This window comes from Brienomyrus brachyistius, chromosome 2 (genome assembly GCF_023856365.1).
Source record: "Brienomyrus brachyistius isolate T26 chromosome 2, BBRACH_0.4, whole genome shotgun sequence".
Classification (NCBI taxonomy): domain Eukaryota; kingdom Metazoa; phylum Chordata; class Actinopteri; order Osteoglossiformes; family Mormyridae; genus Brienomyrus; species Brienomyrus brachyistius.
This window is the reverse complement of record NC_064534.1, coordinates 763,856-782,929: the sequence shown is the minus strand read 5'-3', so window position 1 is coordinate 782,929 and position 19,074 is coordinate 763,856. Positions and strand designations below refer to the sequence as shown.

The following is a 19,074-nucleotide window of genomic DNA, read 5'->3' as shown; positions in this document are numbered from 1 at the left end:
ATAAGTAAAAGAGAACTTATCAACTCATAAGAGTTCAACTATTAACTGAACGTCAAATAAAAATAATGGTGTCACATGGTATTTACACAAAAAAATCTGTACAGAAAAAGAAAATAGTGTTTTGTTACAATAATATGCAAAAGTAAACAGAATTTATTCTTAACAGCGAATGGACATTCAGCAAAAACGTGTCAACTCCCCTACGCCACTTACATCATGTTCTTACAAGAGTAGGTAACACCTACCTTCCTTTTGCTTTCCTGACAAGCGATTAGCAAGTTACACAGACAACCCATGATATTTTCCCCCCATTCCAAAGCCCACATATCATACATTGAGCTAAAAGTTAGCTTAGCTGGCATTAGCTATAAAGTAGTGGATGGTGATTAAGATGATTAAAACCAAAATGTGACCCCCCAGGCTCAGTCCTCTTATAAGGCCGCAGAATCTCCAGAGCACTGTCACTCCCTTCTGCCATGTTTCACTGATACCAAACAAATCCGTGTTACATGCTGCTCCTCTACACCTGTATCTGGGAAACTATTGCTAACTTTGGATCATGCTGGACAATATTTAAGTTTTTCAGAATGTGGTAATCAGTGCTTGAAATGGGTCGCATTGCTGTTCTCCTCGGAGAACCAGCACCTCTCAGTATCTGCTGGTACCAAATAACGAGGAGCGAGATCTGCACTGGGAGCACTGGCGGTACTCAACCACGGTTTTATTGATAATTCAAATTTGAAATTGTAATACTAACCGTCAGCAATTTTACTGTGTTTTATCCATGTTACCGGTATTATGATGTACTGAATTTGCTAATGTTACCGTTAGATTAGCTGGACCATTATTTCACAATATAATAATAATAAGCTGCCAGTGGACACCAATAGAGAATTATGTCACATTGTAAGTTTTTACAGTTTAAAAGGACAAATGTTAACGTCAGCTTGCTAAATCGCTCTCCTTTTTTCCCTTTTTCTTTGCTGAGATGCACCAATCTGATATTCGAGACTGATATCGGCACCGATTCATACCTCAAACAGGGTATCGGCCATAGGTGACCAGGCGACGTAGGATATTTACTTATTCCGTTTTTGGCAGTCTGTAAAAAGTTAGCTCCTATTTCTTGTTAAATCGTTTTTCACAGTAAATCGCATAACATCTTTCCCATCTTATGTGTGTTTTTTTTTTTGCAACATGCAAGCTGAACGCTAACGTTGCTGCTCAGTCTATTTGCCACTCAGTGGATTTGAGAGCAGTGACGTCTGCCTACTGTGACGTTATGCGCATAACTTTTGCAGTAGCAGGAGTGTAAGAACATCAGATAAGTATTTTATGCTTTTTTTTAACAACTTGTAGCACAGAGATTTGCGATCTTCGTAAAACCAAAGTTTTCAGAGGCAGAAGTAGCATTTAGTGCGAAATCCCTTTAAAGTCACACACATCTGTGTGAGACGATGTGAGTAATATGAAAAAAGCAATGGATGATTTGGGAGTCAATGGCTTGGGCTGCTGTCACAGTGAAGTGTAAGTGATGCTGTTGTCAGTGGGAGAAAAATTGTGGGGCGTTTTAAGCATTCGCTACTTGCGTATCCTCGCTTGGAAGATATTCAAATTGAGCTACAAAATGCCTCGAAAACACTTAAAACAAGATGTGGAAATGAGGTGGAATGGTATGTTTTGCATGTTTTTGTAGTAGCCTAATTTAAAAGTTTTTTTTTTTCCATCTCATTTGTATTTACTATTTAAAAAAATAGAGCTCTGGTAATCAGATAAGTACTCATCGGCCGATACACTCTGCTTAGATATCGGGACTGAAAAAGAGGAATGGGTGCACCACTAATGATAAAATTAATGTAAAAAAGCTCTTGTATCGGAATGTGTATCTGCAGTAGTGTATCGGTATGTGTATCTGCAGTAGTGTATCGGTATGTGTATCGGCAGTAGTGTATCGGAAGGTGTATCGGCAGTAGTGTATCGGAAGGTGTATCGGCAGTAGTGTATCGGTATGTGTATCTGCAGTAGTGTATCGGTATGTGTATCTGCAGTAGTGTATCGGAATGTGTGTCTGCAGTAGTGTATCGGAAGGTGTGTCGGCAGTAGTGTATCGGAAGGTGTGTCGGCAGTAGTGTATCGGAAGGTGTGTCGGCAGTAGTGTATCGGAAGGTGTGTCGGCAGTAGTGTATCGGAAGGTGTGTCGGCAGTAGTGTATCGGAAGGTGTGTCGGCAGTAGTGTATCGGAAGGTGTGTCGGCAGTAGTGTATCGGAAGGTGTGTCGGCAGTAGTGTATCGGAAGGTGTGTCGGCAGTAGTGTATCGGAAGGTGTGTCGGCAGTAGTGTATCGGAAGGTGTGTCGGCAGTAGTGTATCGGAAGGTGTGTCCCGTCGGCAGTAGTGTATCGGAAGGTGTGTCCCGTCGGCAGTAGTGTATCGGAAGGTGTGTCCCGTCGGCAGTAGTGTATCGGAAGGTGTGTCCCGTCGGCAGTAGTGTATCGGAAGGTGTGTCCCGTCGGCAGTAGTGTATCGGAAGGTGTGTCCCGTCGGCAGTAGTGTATCGGAAGGTGTGTCCCATCGGCAGTAGTGTATCGGAAGGTGTGTCCCATCGGCAGTAGTGTATCGGAAGGTGTGTCCCATCGGCAGTAGTGTATCGGAAGGTGTGTCGCCATCGGCAGTAGTGTATCGGAACGTGTGTCGCCATCGGCAGTAGTGTATCGGAAGGTGTGTCGGCAGTAGTGTATCGGAAGGTGCGTCGGCAGTAGTGTATCGGAAGGTGCGTCGGCAGTAGTGTATCGGAAGGTGCGTCGGCAGTAGTGTATCGGAAGGTGCGTCGGCAGTAGTGTATCGGAAGGTGCGTCGGCAGTAGTGTATCGGAAGGTGCGTCGGCAGTAGTGTATCGGAACGTGCGTCGGCAGTAGTGTATCGGAATGTGTATTGGATTCGGCAATAGTGTATCGGAATGTGTATTGGATTCGGCAATAGTGTATCGGTATGTGTATCGGCAGTAGTGTATCGGTATGTGTATCGGCAGTAGTGTATCGGAACGTGCGTCTGCAGTAGTGTATCGGAACGTGCGTCTGCAGTAGTGTATCGGAACGTGCGTCTGCAGTAGTGTATCGGAAGGTGCGTCTGCAGTAGTGTATCGGAAGGTGCGTCTGCAGTAGTGTATCGGAAGGTGCGTCTGCAGTAGTGTATCGGAAGGTGCGTCTGCAGTAGTGTATCGGAAGGTGCGTCTGCAGTAGTGTATCGGAAGGTGCGTCGGCAGTAGTGTATCGGAAGGTGCGTCGGCAGTAGTGTATCGGAAGGTGCGTCGGCAGTAGTGTATCGGAAGGTGCGTCGGCAGTAGTGTATCGGAAGGTGCGTCGGCATCGGCAGTAGTGTATCGGAAGGTGTATCGGCAGTAGTGTATCGGAATGTGTATTGGATTCGGCTGTAGTGTATCGGAATCTGTATCGGCAGTAGTGTATCGGAATCTGTATTGGCAGTAGTGTATCGGAAGGTGTATCGGCATCGGCAGTAGTGTATCGGAATCCGATCAGACCTGGAAATAATGTGGATCACCCCATCCCTATTTTTCCTCTTTCTTCTTTCTCCCTCTTGTCGGTCACATAGACCATGGACATGTGACCAGGCTGAGTGCCTGCATGGATGTGTGCAGGCTGTTGCTGCAAAATATGTAGCAGAAACACTGGCCTGTCATACGTAACAATCGTACAGTCAGCACAACTATAATTCAGCTTACTCATCAAATCCCGACAGGGGCTGCACCTAATGATTATTTGTCGATTAGTTAATCTTGTGATTTTTTTATTTTTTTTTTATTATTTTGCCCCTCCCCCCCAATACTGAGGCTGCTTTGATTTTTATTTTTTTTTTACTAATCTACTGAAAAAATTGGTGAATAAATAATCAGGACTGGCTAACCTGCACCACCAGCAACAAACCCCCCCCCCCCCCCCCCCCCCATGGCGTGTCGGTACATCTTCCACATTGGGGCACTACTGCCATATTGTTTTTTTCCTTTTATTATATTCCCAGGCCTTTGATATCACCGGTCTTTTGCACAAAGGATCTTTATTACTAGGTGCTGCCATCTTCCACTCTTCAAAGCTCGCAATAACGTGATGTGGTGAAATACGCCACACTAATCAACGTATTCACATAATTGATTACATGATTAAAGAAGTAGATGCATAACGATCAGCTCATATCCATGTCAGCCAAACTACAAGTGATCTGTTCCCTTGGTTAACAGCATGGATAAAAAAATTATAATAGATTTTTTTATTATTGGTAAACCATGACAATGCTGCTAGCTGTTGAAATATGAAACGTTAAGCCTGCAAACATGTAACGCTTTCCAGCTTTAGATCCCTATGGAGGAATCTCTGGAATAGAGTTGAACAGTCGGACCTTTAGGCCTGCCGCTCTGCGGCGTACCAGCTGAGGCCACCAAAGGCGGGGAAATGGAGAGAGCAGCATCATGCCGCTTCTGGAAATCTCTCCACAGTTGAGATTCAAATTCTTTCCAGAAATAGATTATGCATAGTGGAGAATAGATTGTTTTTCTTCATTTTCGAGCAACATGTAGCTCAGTGGGGCTGGGATCTATATTTGTGTCTGTGTCCAGAAGGTTATGGCTTCAAATCTCATGGCAAGTTGCCATATCATATAACCCTGCTGTTTCAGGGCACTGGATGCTGGCTGACCCTGTGCTCTGACACCAGAACTTGTACCCACCTCAATATTATATATTTGTCTGTGTCCGGAAGGTTTTTGGTTCAAATCCCATGGCAAGTTGCCAAATATATCCCTGCCGTTCCTGGGCATTGGATGCTGGCTGACCCTGTGCTCTGACACCAGAACTTGTACCCACCTCAATATTATATATTTGTCTGTGTCCAGAAGGTTTTTGGTTCAAATCCCAAGGCAAGTTGCCAGATATATCCCTGCCGTTCCCGAGCACTGAATGCTGGCTGACCCTGTGCTCTGAGCCCCGCACTTGTTGCCATGTCTATATTATACATGTGTCTGTGTCCCTTATGGAGATCAGGAGGATCTATATGAAAACCAGCAAGTTTTCCCACATAGATGAATGAAGTACTGCATTGTATTCTCTCCTGATTTGGCAGTGGATGACAGCCAGGAGGCCCTGACCAGCAGGAAGGGCTACTTTGTGAGCCTGGTTTGACTGCTGTGTCAGCCCCACTGGCCAACCAACCATCTCTGTATTTTTTTGTCTTGTCAGTTAGTCGGTGTCACCTGTCGGTTCCTTGAGGATCCAAGGCAGTGTTTGGTAAATAACAGTCTGACGTTGCTGGCCTTTCCGTATCAGGCTGCCGGATGGCAACCGCTACCCGCCTACTATGGAGGGAAGAGGGCTGGTGACTCTGTCCCCCTTCTGTCCCGGCAGATCTCTGACTCCTCCAGACTCTGCGACTCTCTGTCCCTCAGTACCCCCATCCCATCCTGGCAGCTTTCTGTCCCGCCAACATCCCAGCGGCTGTCTGTTCCCGCCGGACATTTGCCTCCCCCCCCGCCTATTTCGGACACTCTCTCTCCCCCTGGATTCTGCGGTTCTGTATGCTTCGCTTAGCACAATGTGTTTGATTGCTGTGGGTTTGGCCCAGTGTGATAAAGGTGTAATACAGATCAATGGCAGCAACCCAAAGATGGAGTTAATAATGAGCTCCGGGGGGGGGGGGGGGTCACCATGAATAATCTATACTGCAGCCTTTTACAAACGTCTGCCCTGACCTTGGTTTCTGCACCCCAGTCAGTGCTTTAGCATGTGCATGTGTGGGGTCACCGCATGACCCCGCCATTGAGCGCGCGCGCGTGTCCGCTACCCCGCCATTGAGCGCGCGCGCGTGTCCGCGACCCCCGCCATTGAGCGCGCGCGCGTGTCCGCTACCCCGCCATTGAGCGCGCGCGCGTGTCCGCTACCCCGCCATTGAGCGCGCGCGCGTGTCCGCGACCCCGCCATTGAGCGTGTGCAGTGCCCCTTCGCGACCTCGCTGTCTTATGCCGATATCCTGCCAACGTGACAAACTTCCATGTAAATTTGCTGGGAAGCTGCTGTCTGGTATATTCACCTCCTTCCTTTTCGTAGCTGGTAACTTTTTTTTTTTGTTAGGGTGATGTTGTTATACGGGAATTTGGGGGGGCTTGCTGTCCTCTGTGATTGTGATGTAACTCTGCCCCCCCCCCCCCCCCAGGGCGCGCCCTCTTCCGGGGAGGACATGGAGATATCGGACGACGAGATGCCGGGCACCCCCATTGCAGCCAGCGACTGTGCCGAAGGCCTGGTGCTCAGTCCCTCTGTGGGCGCCTTGCCCCCACAAGCCATTCCCATCCCCCCTCCAGGCTTCCCCCCACTGCCGCCTCCCCAGGCCGGATTCCCGCCTTTGCCCCCGCACCTTCCGCCCCCCGGGCCCCCGCCGCCACCACCGCTGCCAGGCCCGCCCCCACATCCCATGCTGCACCCACTGCACCCCTACGCGCCCGGCCTGGTGCCCGTCATGCCTGTGGAGCTGGTGGGTTGCTTGCCGCAGTGGGGGGGCATGCATATGTCCTTCCAGATGCAGACGCAGATGTTGAGCCGCATGCTGCAGGGCCAACGTGCCTACCCCTACCCCCCCTACGTGGGTGGGCCAGGGGGCGGGGCCGTGCCCTTCAACGAGCCGTACCGGCCTTTCTCAGTGGCAGGAGGCATTCCTCCGGCCGGACAGTCCTGGCCCCTGCACGCCTTCCCCCGCTTTAACCCAGCTGTGCCCCCACCTGGGTACCAGCCGCAGAAGGAGGACCCGCACAAGGCCACCGTGGATGGGGTCCTGTTGGTCATTGTCAAGGAGCTGAAGGCCATCATGAAGAGGGACCTGAACCGCAAGATGGTAGAGGTGGTTGCCTTTCGAGCCTTTGATGAGTGGTGGGACCGGAAGGAGCGCTCAGCCAAGGTGAGGCTGCCTGGCCTGAAATGCATTGCCTGAGGCTTATGCTACGTTCAGGCACACACCTGCTCAGGTTCATGCCGTGTTCAGGCACACACAAACTCAGGCTCATCCTGTGCTCAGGCACACACCTGCTCAGGCTCATGCCGTGCTCAGACACACACCAACTCAGGCTCATCCTGTGCTCAGGCACACACCTGCTCAGGCTCATGCCGTGCTCAGACACACACCAACTCAGGTTCATCCTGTGCTCAGGCACATGCCATGTTCAGGCACACACCAACTCAGGCTCATGCCGCGCTCTGGCACACACAGGCTCAGGCTCATACCACATCAGACTCATGCCATGCCCAGGCACACACTGGCTTAAGCTTTGCCGTGCTCAGGCACACACAGGCTCAGGCTCATACCACATCAGACTCATGCTGTGCTAAGGCACACACTGGCTTAAGCTTTGCTGTGCTCAGGCACACACAGGCTCAGGCTCATACCACATCAGACTCATGCCGTGCTCAGGCACACACTGGCTTAAGCTTTGCCGTGCTCTGGCACACACATGCTTAGGCTCATACCGTGCTCACACACACACTGGCTTAAGCTTGGCCGTACTCAGGCACACACAGGCTCAGGCTCATACCACATCAGACTCATGCCGTGCTCAGGCACACAGTGGCTTAAGCTTTGCCGTGCTCAGGCACACACAGGCTCAGGCTCATACCACATCAGACTCATGCCGTGCTCAGGCACACACTGGCTTAAGCTTTGCCGTGCTCAGGCACACACAGGCTCAGGCTCATACCACATCAGACTCATGCCGTGCTCAGGCACACACTGGCTTAAGCTTTGCCGTGCTCAGGCATACACAGGCTCAGGCTCATACCACATCAGACTCATGCCGTGCTCAGGCACACACTGGCTTAAGCTTTGCCGTGCTCAGGCGCACACAGGCTCAGGCTCATACCACATCAGACTCATGCCGTGCTCAGGCACACACTGGCTTAAGCTTTGCCGTGCTCAGGCACACACAGGCTCAGGCTCATACCACATCAGACTCATGCCGTGCTCAGGCACACACTGGCTTAAGCTTTGCCGTGCTCAGGCACACACAGGCTCAGGCTCATACCACATCAGACTCATGCCGTGCTCAGGCACACACTGGCTTAAGCTTTGCCGTGCTCAGGCGCACACAGGCTCAGGCTCATACCACATCAGACTCATGCTGTACTAAGGCACACACTGGCTTAAGCTTTGCTGTGCTCAGGCACACACAGGCTCAGGCTCATACCACATCAGACTCATGCCGTGCTCAGGCACACACTGGCTTAAGCTTTGCCGTGCTCAGGCACACACATGCTTAGGCTCATACCGTGTTCACACACACACTGGCTTAAGCTTGGCCGTACTCAGGCACACACAGGCTCAGGCTCATACCACATCAGACTCATGCCGTGCTCAGGCACACACTGGCTTAAGCTTTGCCATGCTCAGGCACACACAGGCTCAGGCTCATACCACATCAGACTCATGCCGTGCTCAGGCACACAGTGGCTTAAGCTTTGCCGTGCTCAGGCACACACAGGCTCAGGCTCATACCACATCAGACTCATGCTGTGCTCAGGCACACACTAGCTTAAGCTTTGCCGTGCTCAGGCACACACTAGCTTAAGCTTTGCCGTGCTCAGGCACACACAGGCTCCGGCTCATACCACATCAGACTCATGCCGTGCTCAGGCACACAGTGGCTTAAGTTTTGCCATGCTCAGGCACACACAGGCTCCGGCTCATACCACATCAGACTCATGCCATGCTCAGGCACACGCTGGCTTAAGCTTTGCCATGCTCAGGCACACACAGGCTCCGGCTCATACCACATCAGACTCATGCCGTGCTCAGGCACACACTGGCTTAAGCTTTGCCATGCTCAGGCACACACAGGCTCAGGCTCATACCACATCAGACTCATGCCGTGCTCAGGCACACACTGGCTTAAGCTTTGCCGTGCTCAGGCACACACAGACTCAGGCTCATACCACATCAGACTCATGCCGTGCTCAGGCACACACTGGCTTAAGCTTTGCCGTGCTCAGGCACACACAGGCTCAGGCTCATACCACATCAGACTCATGCCGTGCTCAGGCACACACTGGCTTAAGCTCAGCAGGTTTATTCTGGTTTCCCATGTTTTTATACTGTATGTCCTGCATGAGATCAGTAGCATGTGAAGAGTGGCTGTCTGGCAGTGTGGCTCCCCGACGCGACCATGCAGCACTCGGTGTTATTCTCACAGGCTGAATTGCGGTTCTCGTATGAACGATCTCACCCTCTGTCTCCGTTATACTGTATGACCCCCCCCACACACTCGCACACACTCACTCTGGCGATTTCACAGGCCTCCCTCACGCCTGTCAAGAGTGGCGAGCCTAAAGAAGAGGAGAAGGAGAAGCCGCGGCCCCGGGAAACTGTTGCGTCCAGCCTGCTGGAGGGCTGGAACAAGGGCGAGGGCCTCGGCTACGAAGGCATGGGGCTCGGCATCGGCCTGCGTGGCGCCATCCGCCTGCCCTCCTTCAAGGTACAGACCCACCCTGTCTGCGGCTCGCTGCTTCTTCCCTGCATGAAGGTGACAAAAGAGTCTCCATCACGGCTGGGTTACTGTGACATACAGCATGATTTGTGGGATCCCTGTTGGCATCATTCATTCCAGAGGTTTCCCTAATGGATACTCAGATGAGCATGATAAGCCAGGTGTGGAAACCACTGCATTTGAAGTAGCTTCGACTTCTGCCGATTTGGGTTTCAGCTGATCATGTTCAGTTGAGTAGAGGTGTTACCGAGTGAATGATCTAGGATGAGCCCCGAATGACTTGGGATGGATGTTGTGGATGGAGGGAGTGGTCGCCCTTAACGTAGAGGCGCACGTCCTTAAGCAGCACTCACATCGCAAGCTGGTGCATGTCCCTCCCTTTCATGGCTGTGACTGAATCTGTAAGGAAACGGCTTTTTATTCCTGATGGGTGCTTCTTTCTCGCTCCATATGTAGGTGAAACGGAAAGAGCCCCCAGACCCTGCCTCCACGGCGGACACCAAACGGGCACGACCTTCCACCCCCGCGGACGAGGAGCTGGAAGACGAAGGTCTGAGCCAAGCACGCATGGCTGCTACTCACCATTAGTGCTCAGCTGTTAGCCTGTATGGTAAAGTAGGCGACTCTCTTACTCTCCACGCCATTGGCTACCTGCAGGGTACCAGGTGTGTGGTAGCATAGCCCCAAGCCTACACCCTCACCGGGGAAGACCTGCGATTGCACAGCAAAGCTGGCATGACTGTAGAAGCAAGGGTTCAAGTTTGAGTTTAGCATCAACTGTATGGGAGAGGCTAGCCTTGAGAGTGGGCGTGAGAAAGTGCCCCACCGAGCAGGTCACCGGTGCAGTTGACTGTTATTTTCGGTTAGGGTGATGGAGTTTTCATATCACAATCCATCAAACGACGGTACAGTTTCGGCCCCCTTCTGTCATTCCATTGGCAAGAACTGAGCTGATAGCCAGGTCATTCATAAACCCAGAGTGCTGAAGTGCACCTGAATCGGGTCACCGTGGGGACCCAGGGGGTCTCATGGTTGGTTCCTCTCTGGTGTCCAGCAAGAAGGTGCTTCCTGCATGTTCCGACACGGCAGCGTTGTGAGCACCAGACGTGCATGAGGCCTTCGGCACTAGGACACTTCAGGGGGTTTTAATTCATTTGTTTATTTTAATGATTTAAGAGTCACTGGCATGGACATTTCTGCTCCTGTAGGCCTGCCTTTGGCCTTGTCAGCAGATAAGCCAGGCACACTTCCTAGCTCACCTTTTCTTGGCTTTTTATTCGGCTATCAGCCCCATTCTTGTGACTGTATAAGCTATGCCTCGATATTTGAAATTTGAAATATTTGAAAATGCTGAATTCTGATTTAAATTGTCATTGTTTTGTGAGTCTGTCTTTATTGGGGTTGGAGGTTTCTCTCCCTGCTCATTATTAGTAATAATAATAATAATACTAATAATAATAATTAATGGATGACATAATAATCATAAGGATAATACCTGATCCCCAGAGTTAGAGAGGGACCAGGAGCTGGGAGACCCCCCTCTGGACGGCCCCAGACAAGCCGGGGATGTGGCCACGATAAGGCGCAGACATGCCAGGCCACTGGAGCTGGACAGCGAGGGGGAGGAGGAAGAGGAGACTTCTGGCAAAGAGGAAGAGGAGGAGTCCTCGCCATCAGACAAGGAGGATGATGGCCCAGAGGCGTCAGAGAAGCTTTCCTCCCCTAAGGTACGACGGGATCCTGCCGGTCAGGCAGCACATGCGGACGAATCGGGGAGAGTCAGGGTGACTCAGTGTGACTCGGGTTTTCAGGAGGAGGGGGATGAGGAAGACGATGACAATGAGCGTGACGAAGAGGACGATGATGAGGCTGACGATGACGAAGATGATGGTGACAGGGTCAGCTCTGCCTCCAGTGAGAGGGAGTCCTCCTCCAACGAGGGTGAGTGGCGCAGTGCCGAGTTGGCAGCCATCAAGCTCAGCACGTCCGTCATGGACTGGTGATGCTCCTGTTCACATAGATCAGGTCTGGAGAACTTTGGGCCCTGCAAACTTTTGGTTGGTTTCTTGTTCGTGTTCTTTTCTCTTTCCTTTGACTGTATTCCGCAGGTGTTTTCCTGACGTATTCTCATTGGTTCTCCTTTCTCCTCATTGGTCCTCCTTTCCCCCCATTTACTCCCCAGAAGCTGCTGTTGCTTCCTCCTCAAAGACCGACTCTGATTCTTCGGAGGAAAGCGCGGACTCCTCTGAGTATGACTCCAGCTCCGAGGATGAAGAAGAGGAAGTAGACGCAGAAGATGAGGAGGAGGAAGAGGAGGATGAACAGCTCCAGGTGTCCTCTGAGGAGGAGGAAGATGAGGAGGAGGAAGAAATGGCAGTGGTACCCCCAGCTACTCCAACAGCGCCGGCTGCCCCGGATGAAGAGCTGGAGATGGCACTGCTGGCAGTGTCTGCACTGGGTCGGCAGGAGGAGGAAGAGGAGCAGATGGAGACTGAGGAAGAGCAGCAACATCGCGTCTTTCTGGAGGGGGAGGAAGCAGCCAGTATCTTGAGGGCCCGCCTGGACGACCCCATCGCTCAGCTGCTCCCCCTGGAGGCAGGGCTGGAGCTGCGCCCCCCCTCCCCCAAGGGGCTCCCAGGTTTGTGTAGCTCTGCGGCTAGGGCTCCCTCTTCAGGCTATCACCGTTATTGACTGACTAACGCATTCATTTATGGTGGATATTAGCTTTCATCACAGTAGGCTAATCGTAGGGCTGGGCAATTAAAAGATAACAGTAATTATCGCAATATAATTTTCCTCGATGTCAGTGTGGTAAATGCTCGATGGACATTTGGTATGAAATATCATCACTTTCTCTGTGGCTGCTTGTCAACTGCAGCAGTGGAGCACAGGCACAGGCTGTGGGAGATTTATTGAACACGTAAGAGAATGCACTTGGGCAGGCAGGTATACAAAAGAGAACACAGTCAAAATGACAGGGCAACTCATCCAAAGAGCAGGTAAGTCCAAAGCAACCCGTCCAATCAGGGTAATCCAGTGGAATCCAAAACAGTACAAAGTGAAATTCAGTCCATGATAAATTCACACAATAATCATCCAGAGAGAATTCAGAAACGCTAGGAAGAATGCAAGCAGTGGCGTTCTGTCAGTGCTGACTAAAATAACCTGACTTGCCACCAGTCACAGTGTTTAGAGGATGAACAACCACTGCACAACAAACGCACAGTAAGGTTTATCGACTTAGCAGAGCACTCTGCGTACTACTGTTCTGGTAAAACACGTGAGTGAAGTGAGAGAGCCAGGGGTGCGTTTGACGGGATGAGTCATGGGTGTGTTTGACGGGATGAGTCAGGGGTGCGTTTGACGGGATGAGTCAGGGGTGCGTTTGACGGGATGAGTCAGGGGTGCGTTTGACGGGATGAGTCAGGGGTGCGTTTGACGGGATGAGTCAGGGGTGCGTTTGACGGGATGAGTCAGGGGTGCGTTTGACGGGATGAGTCAGGGGTGCGTTTGACGGGATGAGTCAGGGGTGCGTTTGACGGGATGAGTCAGGGGTGCGTTTGACGGGATGAGTCAGGGGTGCGTTTGACGGGATGAGTCAGGGGTGCGTTTGACGGGATGAGTCAGGGGTGCGTTTGACGGGATGAGTCAGGGGTGCGTTTGACGGGATGAGTCAGGGGTGCGTTTGACGGGGTACGTCAGGGGTGCGTTTGGTGTTCTTGTTACATTGCTGATGATTCTAATGTGCCTAGGCTGAAATGGGACTATTACAGTTATATGTGGCAAACATGTGGTTCTGTGTGAGCCATTGCAGTGCCTCGCTGTAAACCAGCCAATCAGAGCAGAGCTCACGAACATACTAATGAGTTCACAGAATAAGGGAAAACAGCCTGTTTCATTCGAGGGCCAAATAATAGGGTGTAAATGGGCTCGTAAAACCACTTCTGGACATTTTTTGACCAAAACAAGTTCATATACCTTCTATGTAAAAACCAGAGAACAGCTTAAAAAATAAATGCTTTCTCTAATGTACCTTTAACAGTTTTCATCCATTTAATGTGTCATCTTTGTCATGTTCTCTTTCAGGGGAATCGTCAGGGAACTTTAAGCATAAATCATAATCAAATTATCATGTATTACATTGTGATAACTATCGACATAGACTGAAATGAAAAAAATGATCGCAATAAAATATTTTGTCGTATCGCCCAGCCCTAACTAATTGGTACATTTTTTGAGGTGACCTTCGCAGTCTAAAATCAGGGACAATAGCTTCTTTCCTTTCCTCTATCCAATCACTCATCTTCAGGCCAGTTATTCTGGTCAGGGTTCCAGCTCCTTCCCTTGAGTTCATAGTAATGCTGGAAGTCTTGTGTCGCCTCCTAGTGGCTGACTGTAGTACTTAATGGTACTGTCTTTAAGGCATTTCGGTGTAAGCTGACCGTCTCTGTATCAGCAGAGGAGCCGGAGCTGGAAGTTGAGGCTGAGCTCCCAGAGGTGAAGATGGATGCCATGGAAGACTTCGGCAGCCTGCAACCCCCCACGCCGACAGGCTCATTAGCGGACGGTGACCTGGACCCACGCAGCACCAAGGCCAAGCTCTCCTCGCCCCCCCTGGAGGAGGAGGAGCTACCCCGCACTCCAGGCCGTGAGGCGCTCGCCGCTCTCTTGGAGGTCGAGCTGCCCACCGACAAAGTTCTCGCTTTGCCCTGTGTGCCCCTGCCCCCCCCCTCCCCCCCTGTCCCCCCTGAAGCCCCGCCCCTTCCGGCTGCCCCAGAGCTGCTGGCTGAGCTTTTGTCTACAGGGAAGCTCTTACTGGATGAGGACATCCCGCGCACGCCTGGGAGGGATGTGGCGGGCAGGAGAACCGCATCGATGGCGAAGTCGCAGAGCGTGGAGACGGTACCAGTGACGCCGGGCGGGGAGGCGCCGCTCTCGGGGGGCAGCCTGAGCCTGCTCTCCCCCCACGTGCTTGGTAGCCCTTTCTCCTACCCCTCACAGTCTCCGAGCCTCAGCTCAGGGCTCCCGCTTACCCCGGGGAGGGACTTCATCTTCACCCCCACCTTCGCTCCCACCCTGCTCGATCCAGCAGCTGCCACTTATGCGCTTCCCAATCTTCCCAGTCTTCCCAGTCTTCCCACCCCTGACATCCTGGAGGAGCCACCATCAGCGAGCTCCCCCCCTGCTGCTCCATCAGGCCCCCCTCTGGCCCCTGTCCCTGTCGTACCAAAGGAGACAGAGCCCCCCCCGGCAGGCCTCCAGTCCCCGCTGGCCGAGGCCTTCCCGGATGGGGCCGCTGTCCCCAGCGACCTGCCTGCCATCCAGCCGGACGCCACGCCACCCAAGCGGAAACCTGGGCGCCCGCGGACAAAGAAGCCAGCAGCGATGGTGGAAGCCCTGCCTACACAGGAGCTTCCTCGAGCCGAGGAGCCGCCATTTTTACCCGTTGACCTTCCGGTGAATGAGGTGCCCGCCGGCATCACGGCCCAGGTGGCAGAGGCGGCAGTGGCAGCCGGCTGCCCCGCAGAACCTGCCGCAGTGACACTGGATTTCCGGGAAGCCTGGCCAGAGTCCCCGGGGCCAGAACCAGGCATGGAGCCAGCAGAACCCATGCTGCCAGAGGGGGTCGAGCCAGTGAAGAAACCCCAGCGTAGGGTGCGTCGCAGGCAGGAGGAACTCCTGCTGCTGGCCACACCCTCTGCCCCTCCCACTCCACCCCCACCCTGCTTCCACCCACGCACCGAATTCGAGGAAATGACCATCCTGTATGACATTTGGAATGAGGGGATTGACGATGAGGACATCCGCTACCTCCAGGTCACCTATGAGAAGATGCTGCAGCAGGACATCGGCAACGACTGGCTGAATGACACCCTGTGGGTTCCCCATCCCCATATCCTTTCACTCTTCGTACTGCCCCCTTGTGGCAGAATCAGTCATAGCACCAGCTGGTAGGGGTGCAGTCCTATGGATCTGCAGATATTCTAAATGGCCATTTTCAGGTTATGGGTATCAAGTTTCCTCTCATTGAACAGGACATGATTCATTGTTTTAGTTAAAAATGATTTCTCAGATAGCCAGCGTACAGTTGCCCCTCCAGATTGGCGAATTTGACCTTAGCTATGAATAGAGTTGGCTTTGAACAGTTAAACGGGAATATTTTTGCCGCTTGCTGAACAAGCTCAGGAACTTGCAGACCACGGGTATCAAGACATATTAAAAATGCTGAAAATTATTCGGATTACATGTTATATAAAACACTGTTGCCTCACACCTCTGGGACTCGGGTTCGAGTCTCCGCCTGGGTCTCATGTGTGCGGAGTTTGCATGTTCTCCCCATGTCGTCGTGGGGTTTCCTCCGGGTACTCTGGTTTCCCCCCACAGTCCAAAGGCATGCTGAGGCTGATTGGAGTTACCGAATTGCCCGTAGGTGTGCATTGTGAGTGAATGGTGTGTGAGTGTGCCCTGCAATGTGCTGGCCCCCCCATCCTGGGTTGTTCTCTGCGTCATACCCATTACTTCCGCGATAGGCTCCAGACCCCCCCGCAACCCAGAAGCATAAGCGGTTTGGAAAATGGATGGATGGATTAGCAATACATAATATTTATTAGTGTAAGTTCATACTATATCTTCAGTATTAAAGGTTCTGCCCTGGGGACGCTGTGCACCTTCCTCCTGGAAAACAGCCGCACTCATGTGTCTTAGGTGCCCGTCTTTCTGTAGAATCTCGTTCTTCCTGCAGTAACTTTCAAATAGAGATGGCACAGTATTTTTCTGGTCCGATCCCAATAAAATTTTGCCAGCTGTGGATATTGACCCCAGTCCTCGTTACTGAGCGTTAAGTGAGATATTTGTATCCATACACTTCAGTTAACATGGCAAAGCATCTGCATTTAGTGCAGCAGCAGTTTTGTTTGCGTTCGCTAAGAACGCCAGTACAGTACAGGAAGGACGACTCCAGCATGATTTATACAAATCTGCAACTTTGTATTATTCAATAGCAACTTTCACAAAAATGAACAGAAATATTTCTTAATTGGCAAGTTGTTCAATCTGTTGCCAAATAAAATATAATTAAGAAATCAGTCATAAAAATATCACTGTAGACTCTAACCATTTATAGCCACAAAATACACAAGTCTCCGGTACAAAATATACAATAGAGCACAGATAAAACTTTTTAGTGGTAATTAATCAAACTGAAGACATCTAATTTGCATAAATGTTACTGTGTTCAGCCTTGTATGCATCACATTCTGCAGTTTTGCTTTTTTCCTGCTTTTCTGCATTTCCCCACAGCCTACCTGACAGCTCTGACACACACCAGGTGGACAGCTGTTCAAACCCAGGTGTGAGGACTCTTCAGCTAATCAGTCCTCTAATTAGTAATCGAGTTGCAGTGAAAGCCCGCATACACACTGGCCCTTTGCGGATAAGATTGGCCCCCCCACTCTAAGGCTACAAGCATTTTTACGATTTTTACATCTCTGATGGAAAGCCGGATCGATTTCTTGCCCCCTGCCCTTTTAAACTTTTCAGTACCGTTAATTTTGCATTTTTAATAATGTGTCCAAATGCTCCCAGTGCTTCTGAAATTGTTCCTAAGAGGAGGAAGACTGTTGTCTCTGACACAAAACGCAAATTTGCTAGATATGCTTCCTAGTGGAAAGTCTGGGGGTGCAGTATTGTTTGTTTAGACACTAGTAATAAATAGACTTTTTATGTTGTTGCTCAGGCTAGCAGACACTTAGAAGCTGAGGTTAAGGGGGCTCAAGTACTAATCACAAGTTTTCACATCCACAGGGATCTCCAGCTCTTTCCCCTCGCAAACCGATTTGCATTTGTACTTATCCTGAGTTGCTAACCTGCCTGTATAAATGGTATTGATGCTTCACGGCTGCCACACAGCTGGCCTGGGTCTGAATCCATGCCAGTGCAGTTTCCGTATGGGTTGATGTGCGCTTCTGCTGGACAGGACTATGTGCCTGTGATTGGAAGGTTGTCAGTTCGAATCCCATGCCTGGCAGATTGATGTCACCGTTGGGCCCTTGAGCGAGACCTTTATCCCCGAATGCACTAAACGTTCTGGATTAATGGCTGAACCTGTGCTCTCCACCCAAGCTGCACTCTCACTTGTATGTGTGTTTGCATGTGAAGGGGTGTCAGTACACCTGTGTGTGTGTGTGTGCGGCCCCATAAACACTGTTACAGCCTGGATCCCTGTCCCCTAAAGGGCGGAGGTGGCAGTGGGGTTCTCCACTCGTGCTCATTTGTTCCTTGACTCCCTGACACCTACCAGCATCCCCCTGGTGAAAAGAAAGAAGTGGGAGGATGGCATGCGTGATCACATGACTGGCTGCGCACGCAGCGAGGGCTACTACAAGATTGACAAGAAGGACAAAGTGAAGTACCTGAACAGCTCGCGGCCTGTGCCGGACGAACCACCCATGGATACGCAGGTGAGCCACATTCTCTGCAGGAGTCTCCCCTAGGCCGGATCGGGTACGGCCTGGTTCCTGTATGTTAGTTGGAAAGCAGCAGTACAGATCGGGTACGGCCTGGTTCCTATATGCCAGTGGGAAAGCAGCGGTACGGTTCGGGTACAGTCTGGTTCCTGTATGCCAGTGGGAAAGCAACGGTACAGTACAAACGGTACAAACGTTTATCTTCATGGAAATGTAGTGTTTCTGGGCTGAGCCTCTGGGGGGCGCTTCTTCTTACAGGGCATGAGCATCCCAGCCCAGCCACACATCTCCACTCGGGCGGGTTCCGAGCGTCGTTCTGAGCAGCGGCGCCTCCTGTCCTCCTTCAGTTGTGACAGCGACCTGCTCAAGTTCAACCAGCTCAAGGTACGCTGCCCCCTGCTGTTTGTTTGGGTCTGTCGTTGGGGCTGACGATGGTACTTATCAAACAGCCAAACATTATGCAGCTCTACCATTGGCCTTCTGAAAAAGCCATACGAAGCATCCTTGCTTCTGATTGGTGCACCTTGACTCTCCTACCAGCCTGGAATAATGAGGACTTTTTCCCCACCCCCAGTTCCGCAAGAAGAAAATCCGCTTCTGCAAGAGTCACATCCACGACTGGGGGCTCTTTGCGCTGGAGCCCATAGCTGCAGATGAGATGGTGATTGAGTATGTGGGCCAGAACATCAGACAGGTGAGGAACTGGCCAGGCTTACTGGGTTGGTCATGGCCCATCTGTGGCCTGCAGGACCGTTGTCTTCTCTTCTGGGGGTGACCTTGAACCCATGGTAAGATTTCATGGAAGATGTCTGTCTTTTCCCTCAAATACATACCCACCCAATGCACGCCCTCATTCCTTCAGGTGATTGCTGACATGCGGGAGAAGCGATACGAAGATGAGGGCATTGGGAGCAGCTACATGTTCCGGGTCGACCATGACACCATCATTGATGCCACAAAGTGCGGCAATTTCGCTCGCTTCATCAACCACAGCTGCAATGTAGGTGATGCTGTCTGGCCCAAAGGGGGATGTCAGCTCTTTGTGGTTAGCCTGTCTATGTGGATGCCTGCCTGCCTTCCAG

The 19,074-nt window shown here is 51.3% G+C and overlaps 1 protein-coding gene across 9 annotated transcripts in view; it reads left to right on the top strand.

Moving 5' to 3' along the window:
• Nucleotides 1–19,074, top strand: part of LOC125713227 (histone-lysine N-methyltransferase SETD1B-A-like) — a 39,120-nt gene that overhangs the window by 16,653 nt on the left and 3,393 nt on the right. For 7 of the 9 annotated variants that reach the window (XR_007383522.1, XR_007383520.1, XR_007383521.1 and 4 more), the window contains 11 exons: nucleotides 6,215–6,952; nucleotides 9,336–9,515; nucleotides 9,984–10,077; nucleotides 11,034–11,254; nucleotides 11,339–11,468; nucleotides 11,710–12,165; nucleotides 13,984–15,420; nucleotides 17,820–17,986; nucleotides 18,251–18,376; nucleotides 18,567–18,686; nucleotides 18,855–18,992. Coding sequence is in view for 5 of the 9 variants with exons in the window: in XM_048984253.1 (XP_048840210.1) it covers nucleotides 6,215–6,952; nucleotides 9,336–9,515; nucleotides 9,984–10,077; nucleotides 11,034–11,254; nucleotides 11,339–11,468; nucleotides 11,710–12,165; nucleotides 13,984–15,420; nucleotides 17,820–17,986; nucleotides 18,251–18,376; nucleotides 18,567–18,686; nucleotides 18,855–18,992 (3,807 nt within the window). In the remaining 4 variants the exon portion in view is untranslated. The remainder of the gene's footprint in view (nucleotides 1–6,214; nucleotides 6,953–9,335; nucleotides 9,516–9,983; nucleotides 10,078–11,033; nucleotides 11,255–11,338; nucleotides 11,469–11,709; nucleotides 12,166–13,983; nucleotides 15,421–17,819; nucleotides 17,987–18,250; nucleotides 18,377–18,566; nucleotides 18,687–18,854; nucleotides 18,993–19,074) is intronic. The other 2 variants (XM_048984235.1, XM_048984227.1) reach the window with 2 other exon arrangements.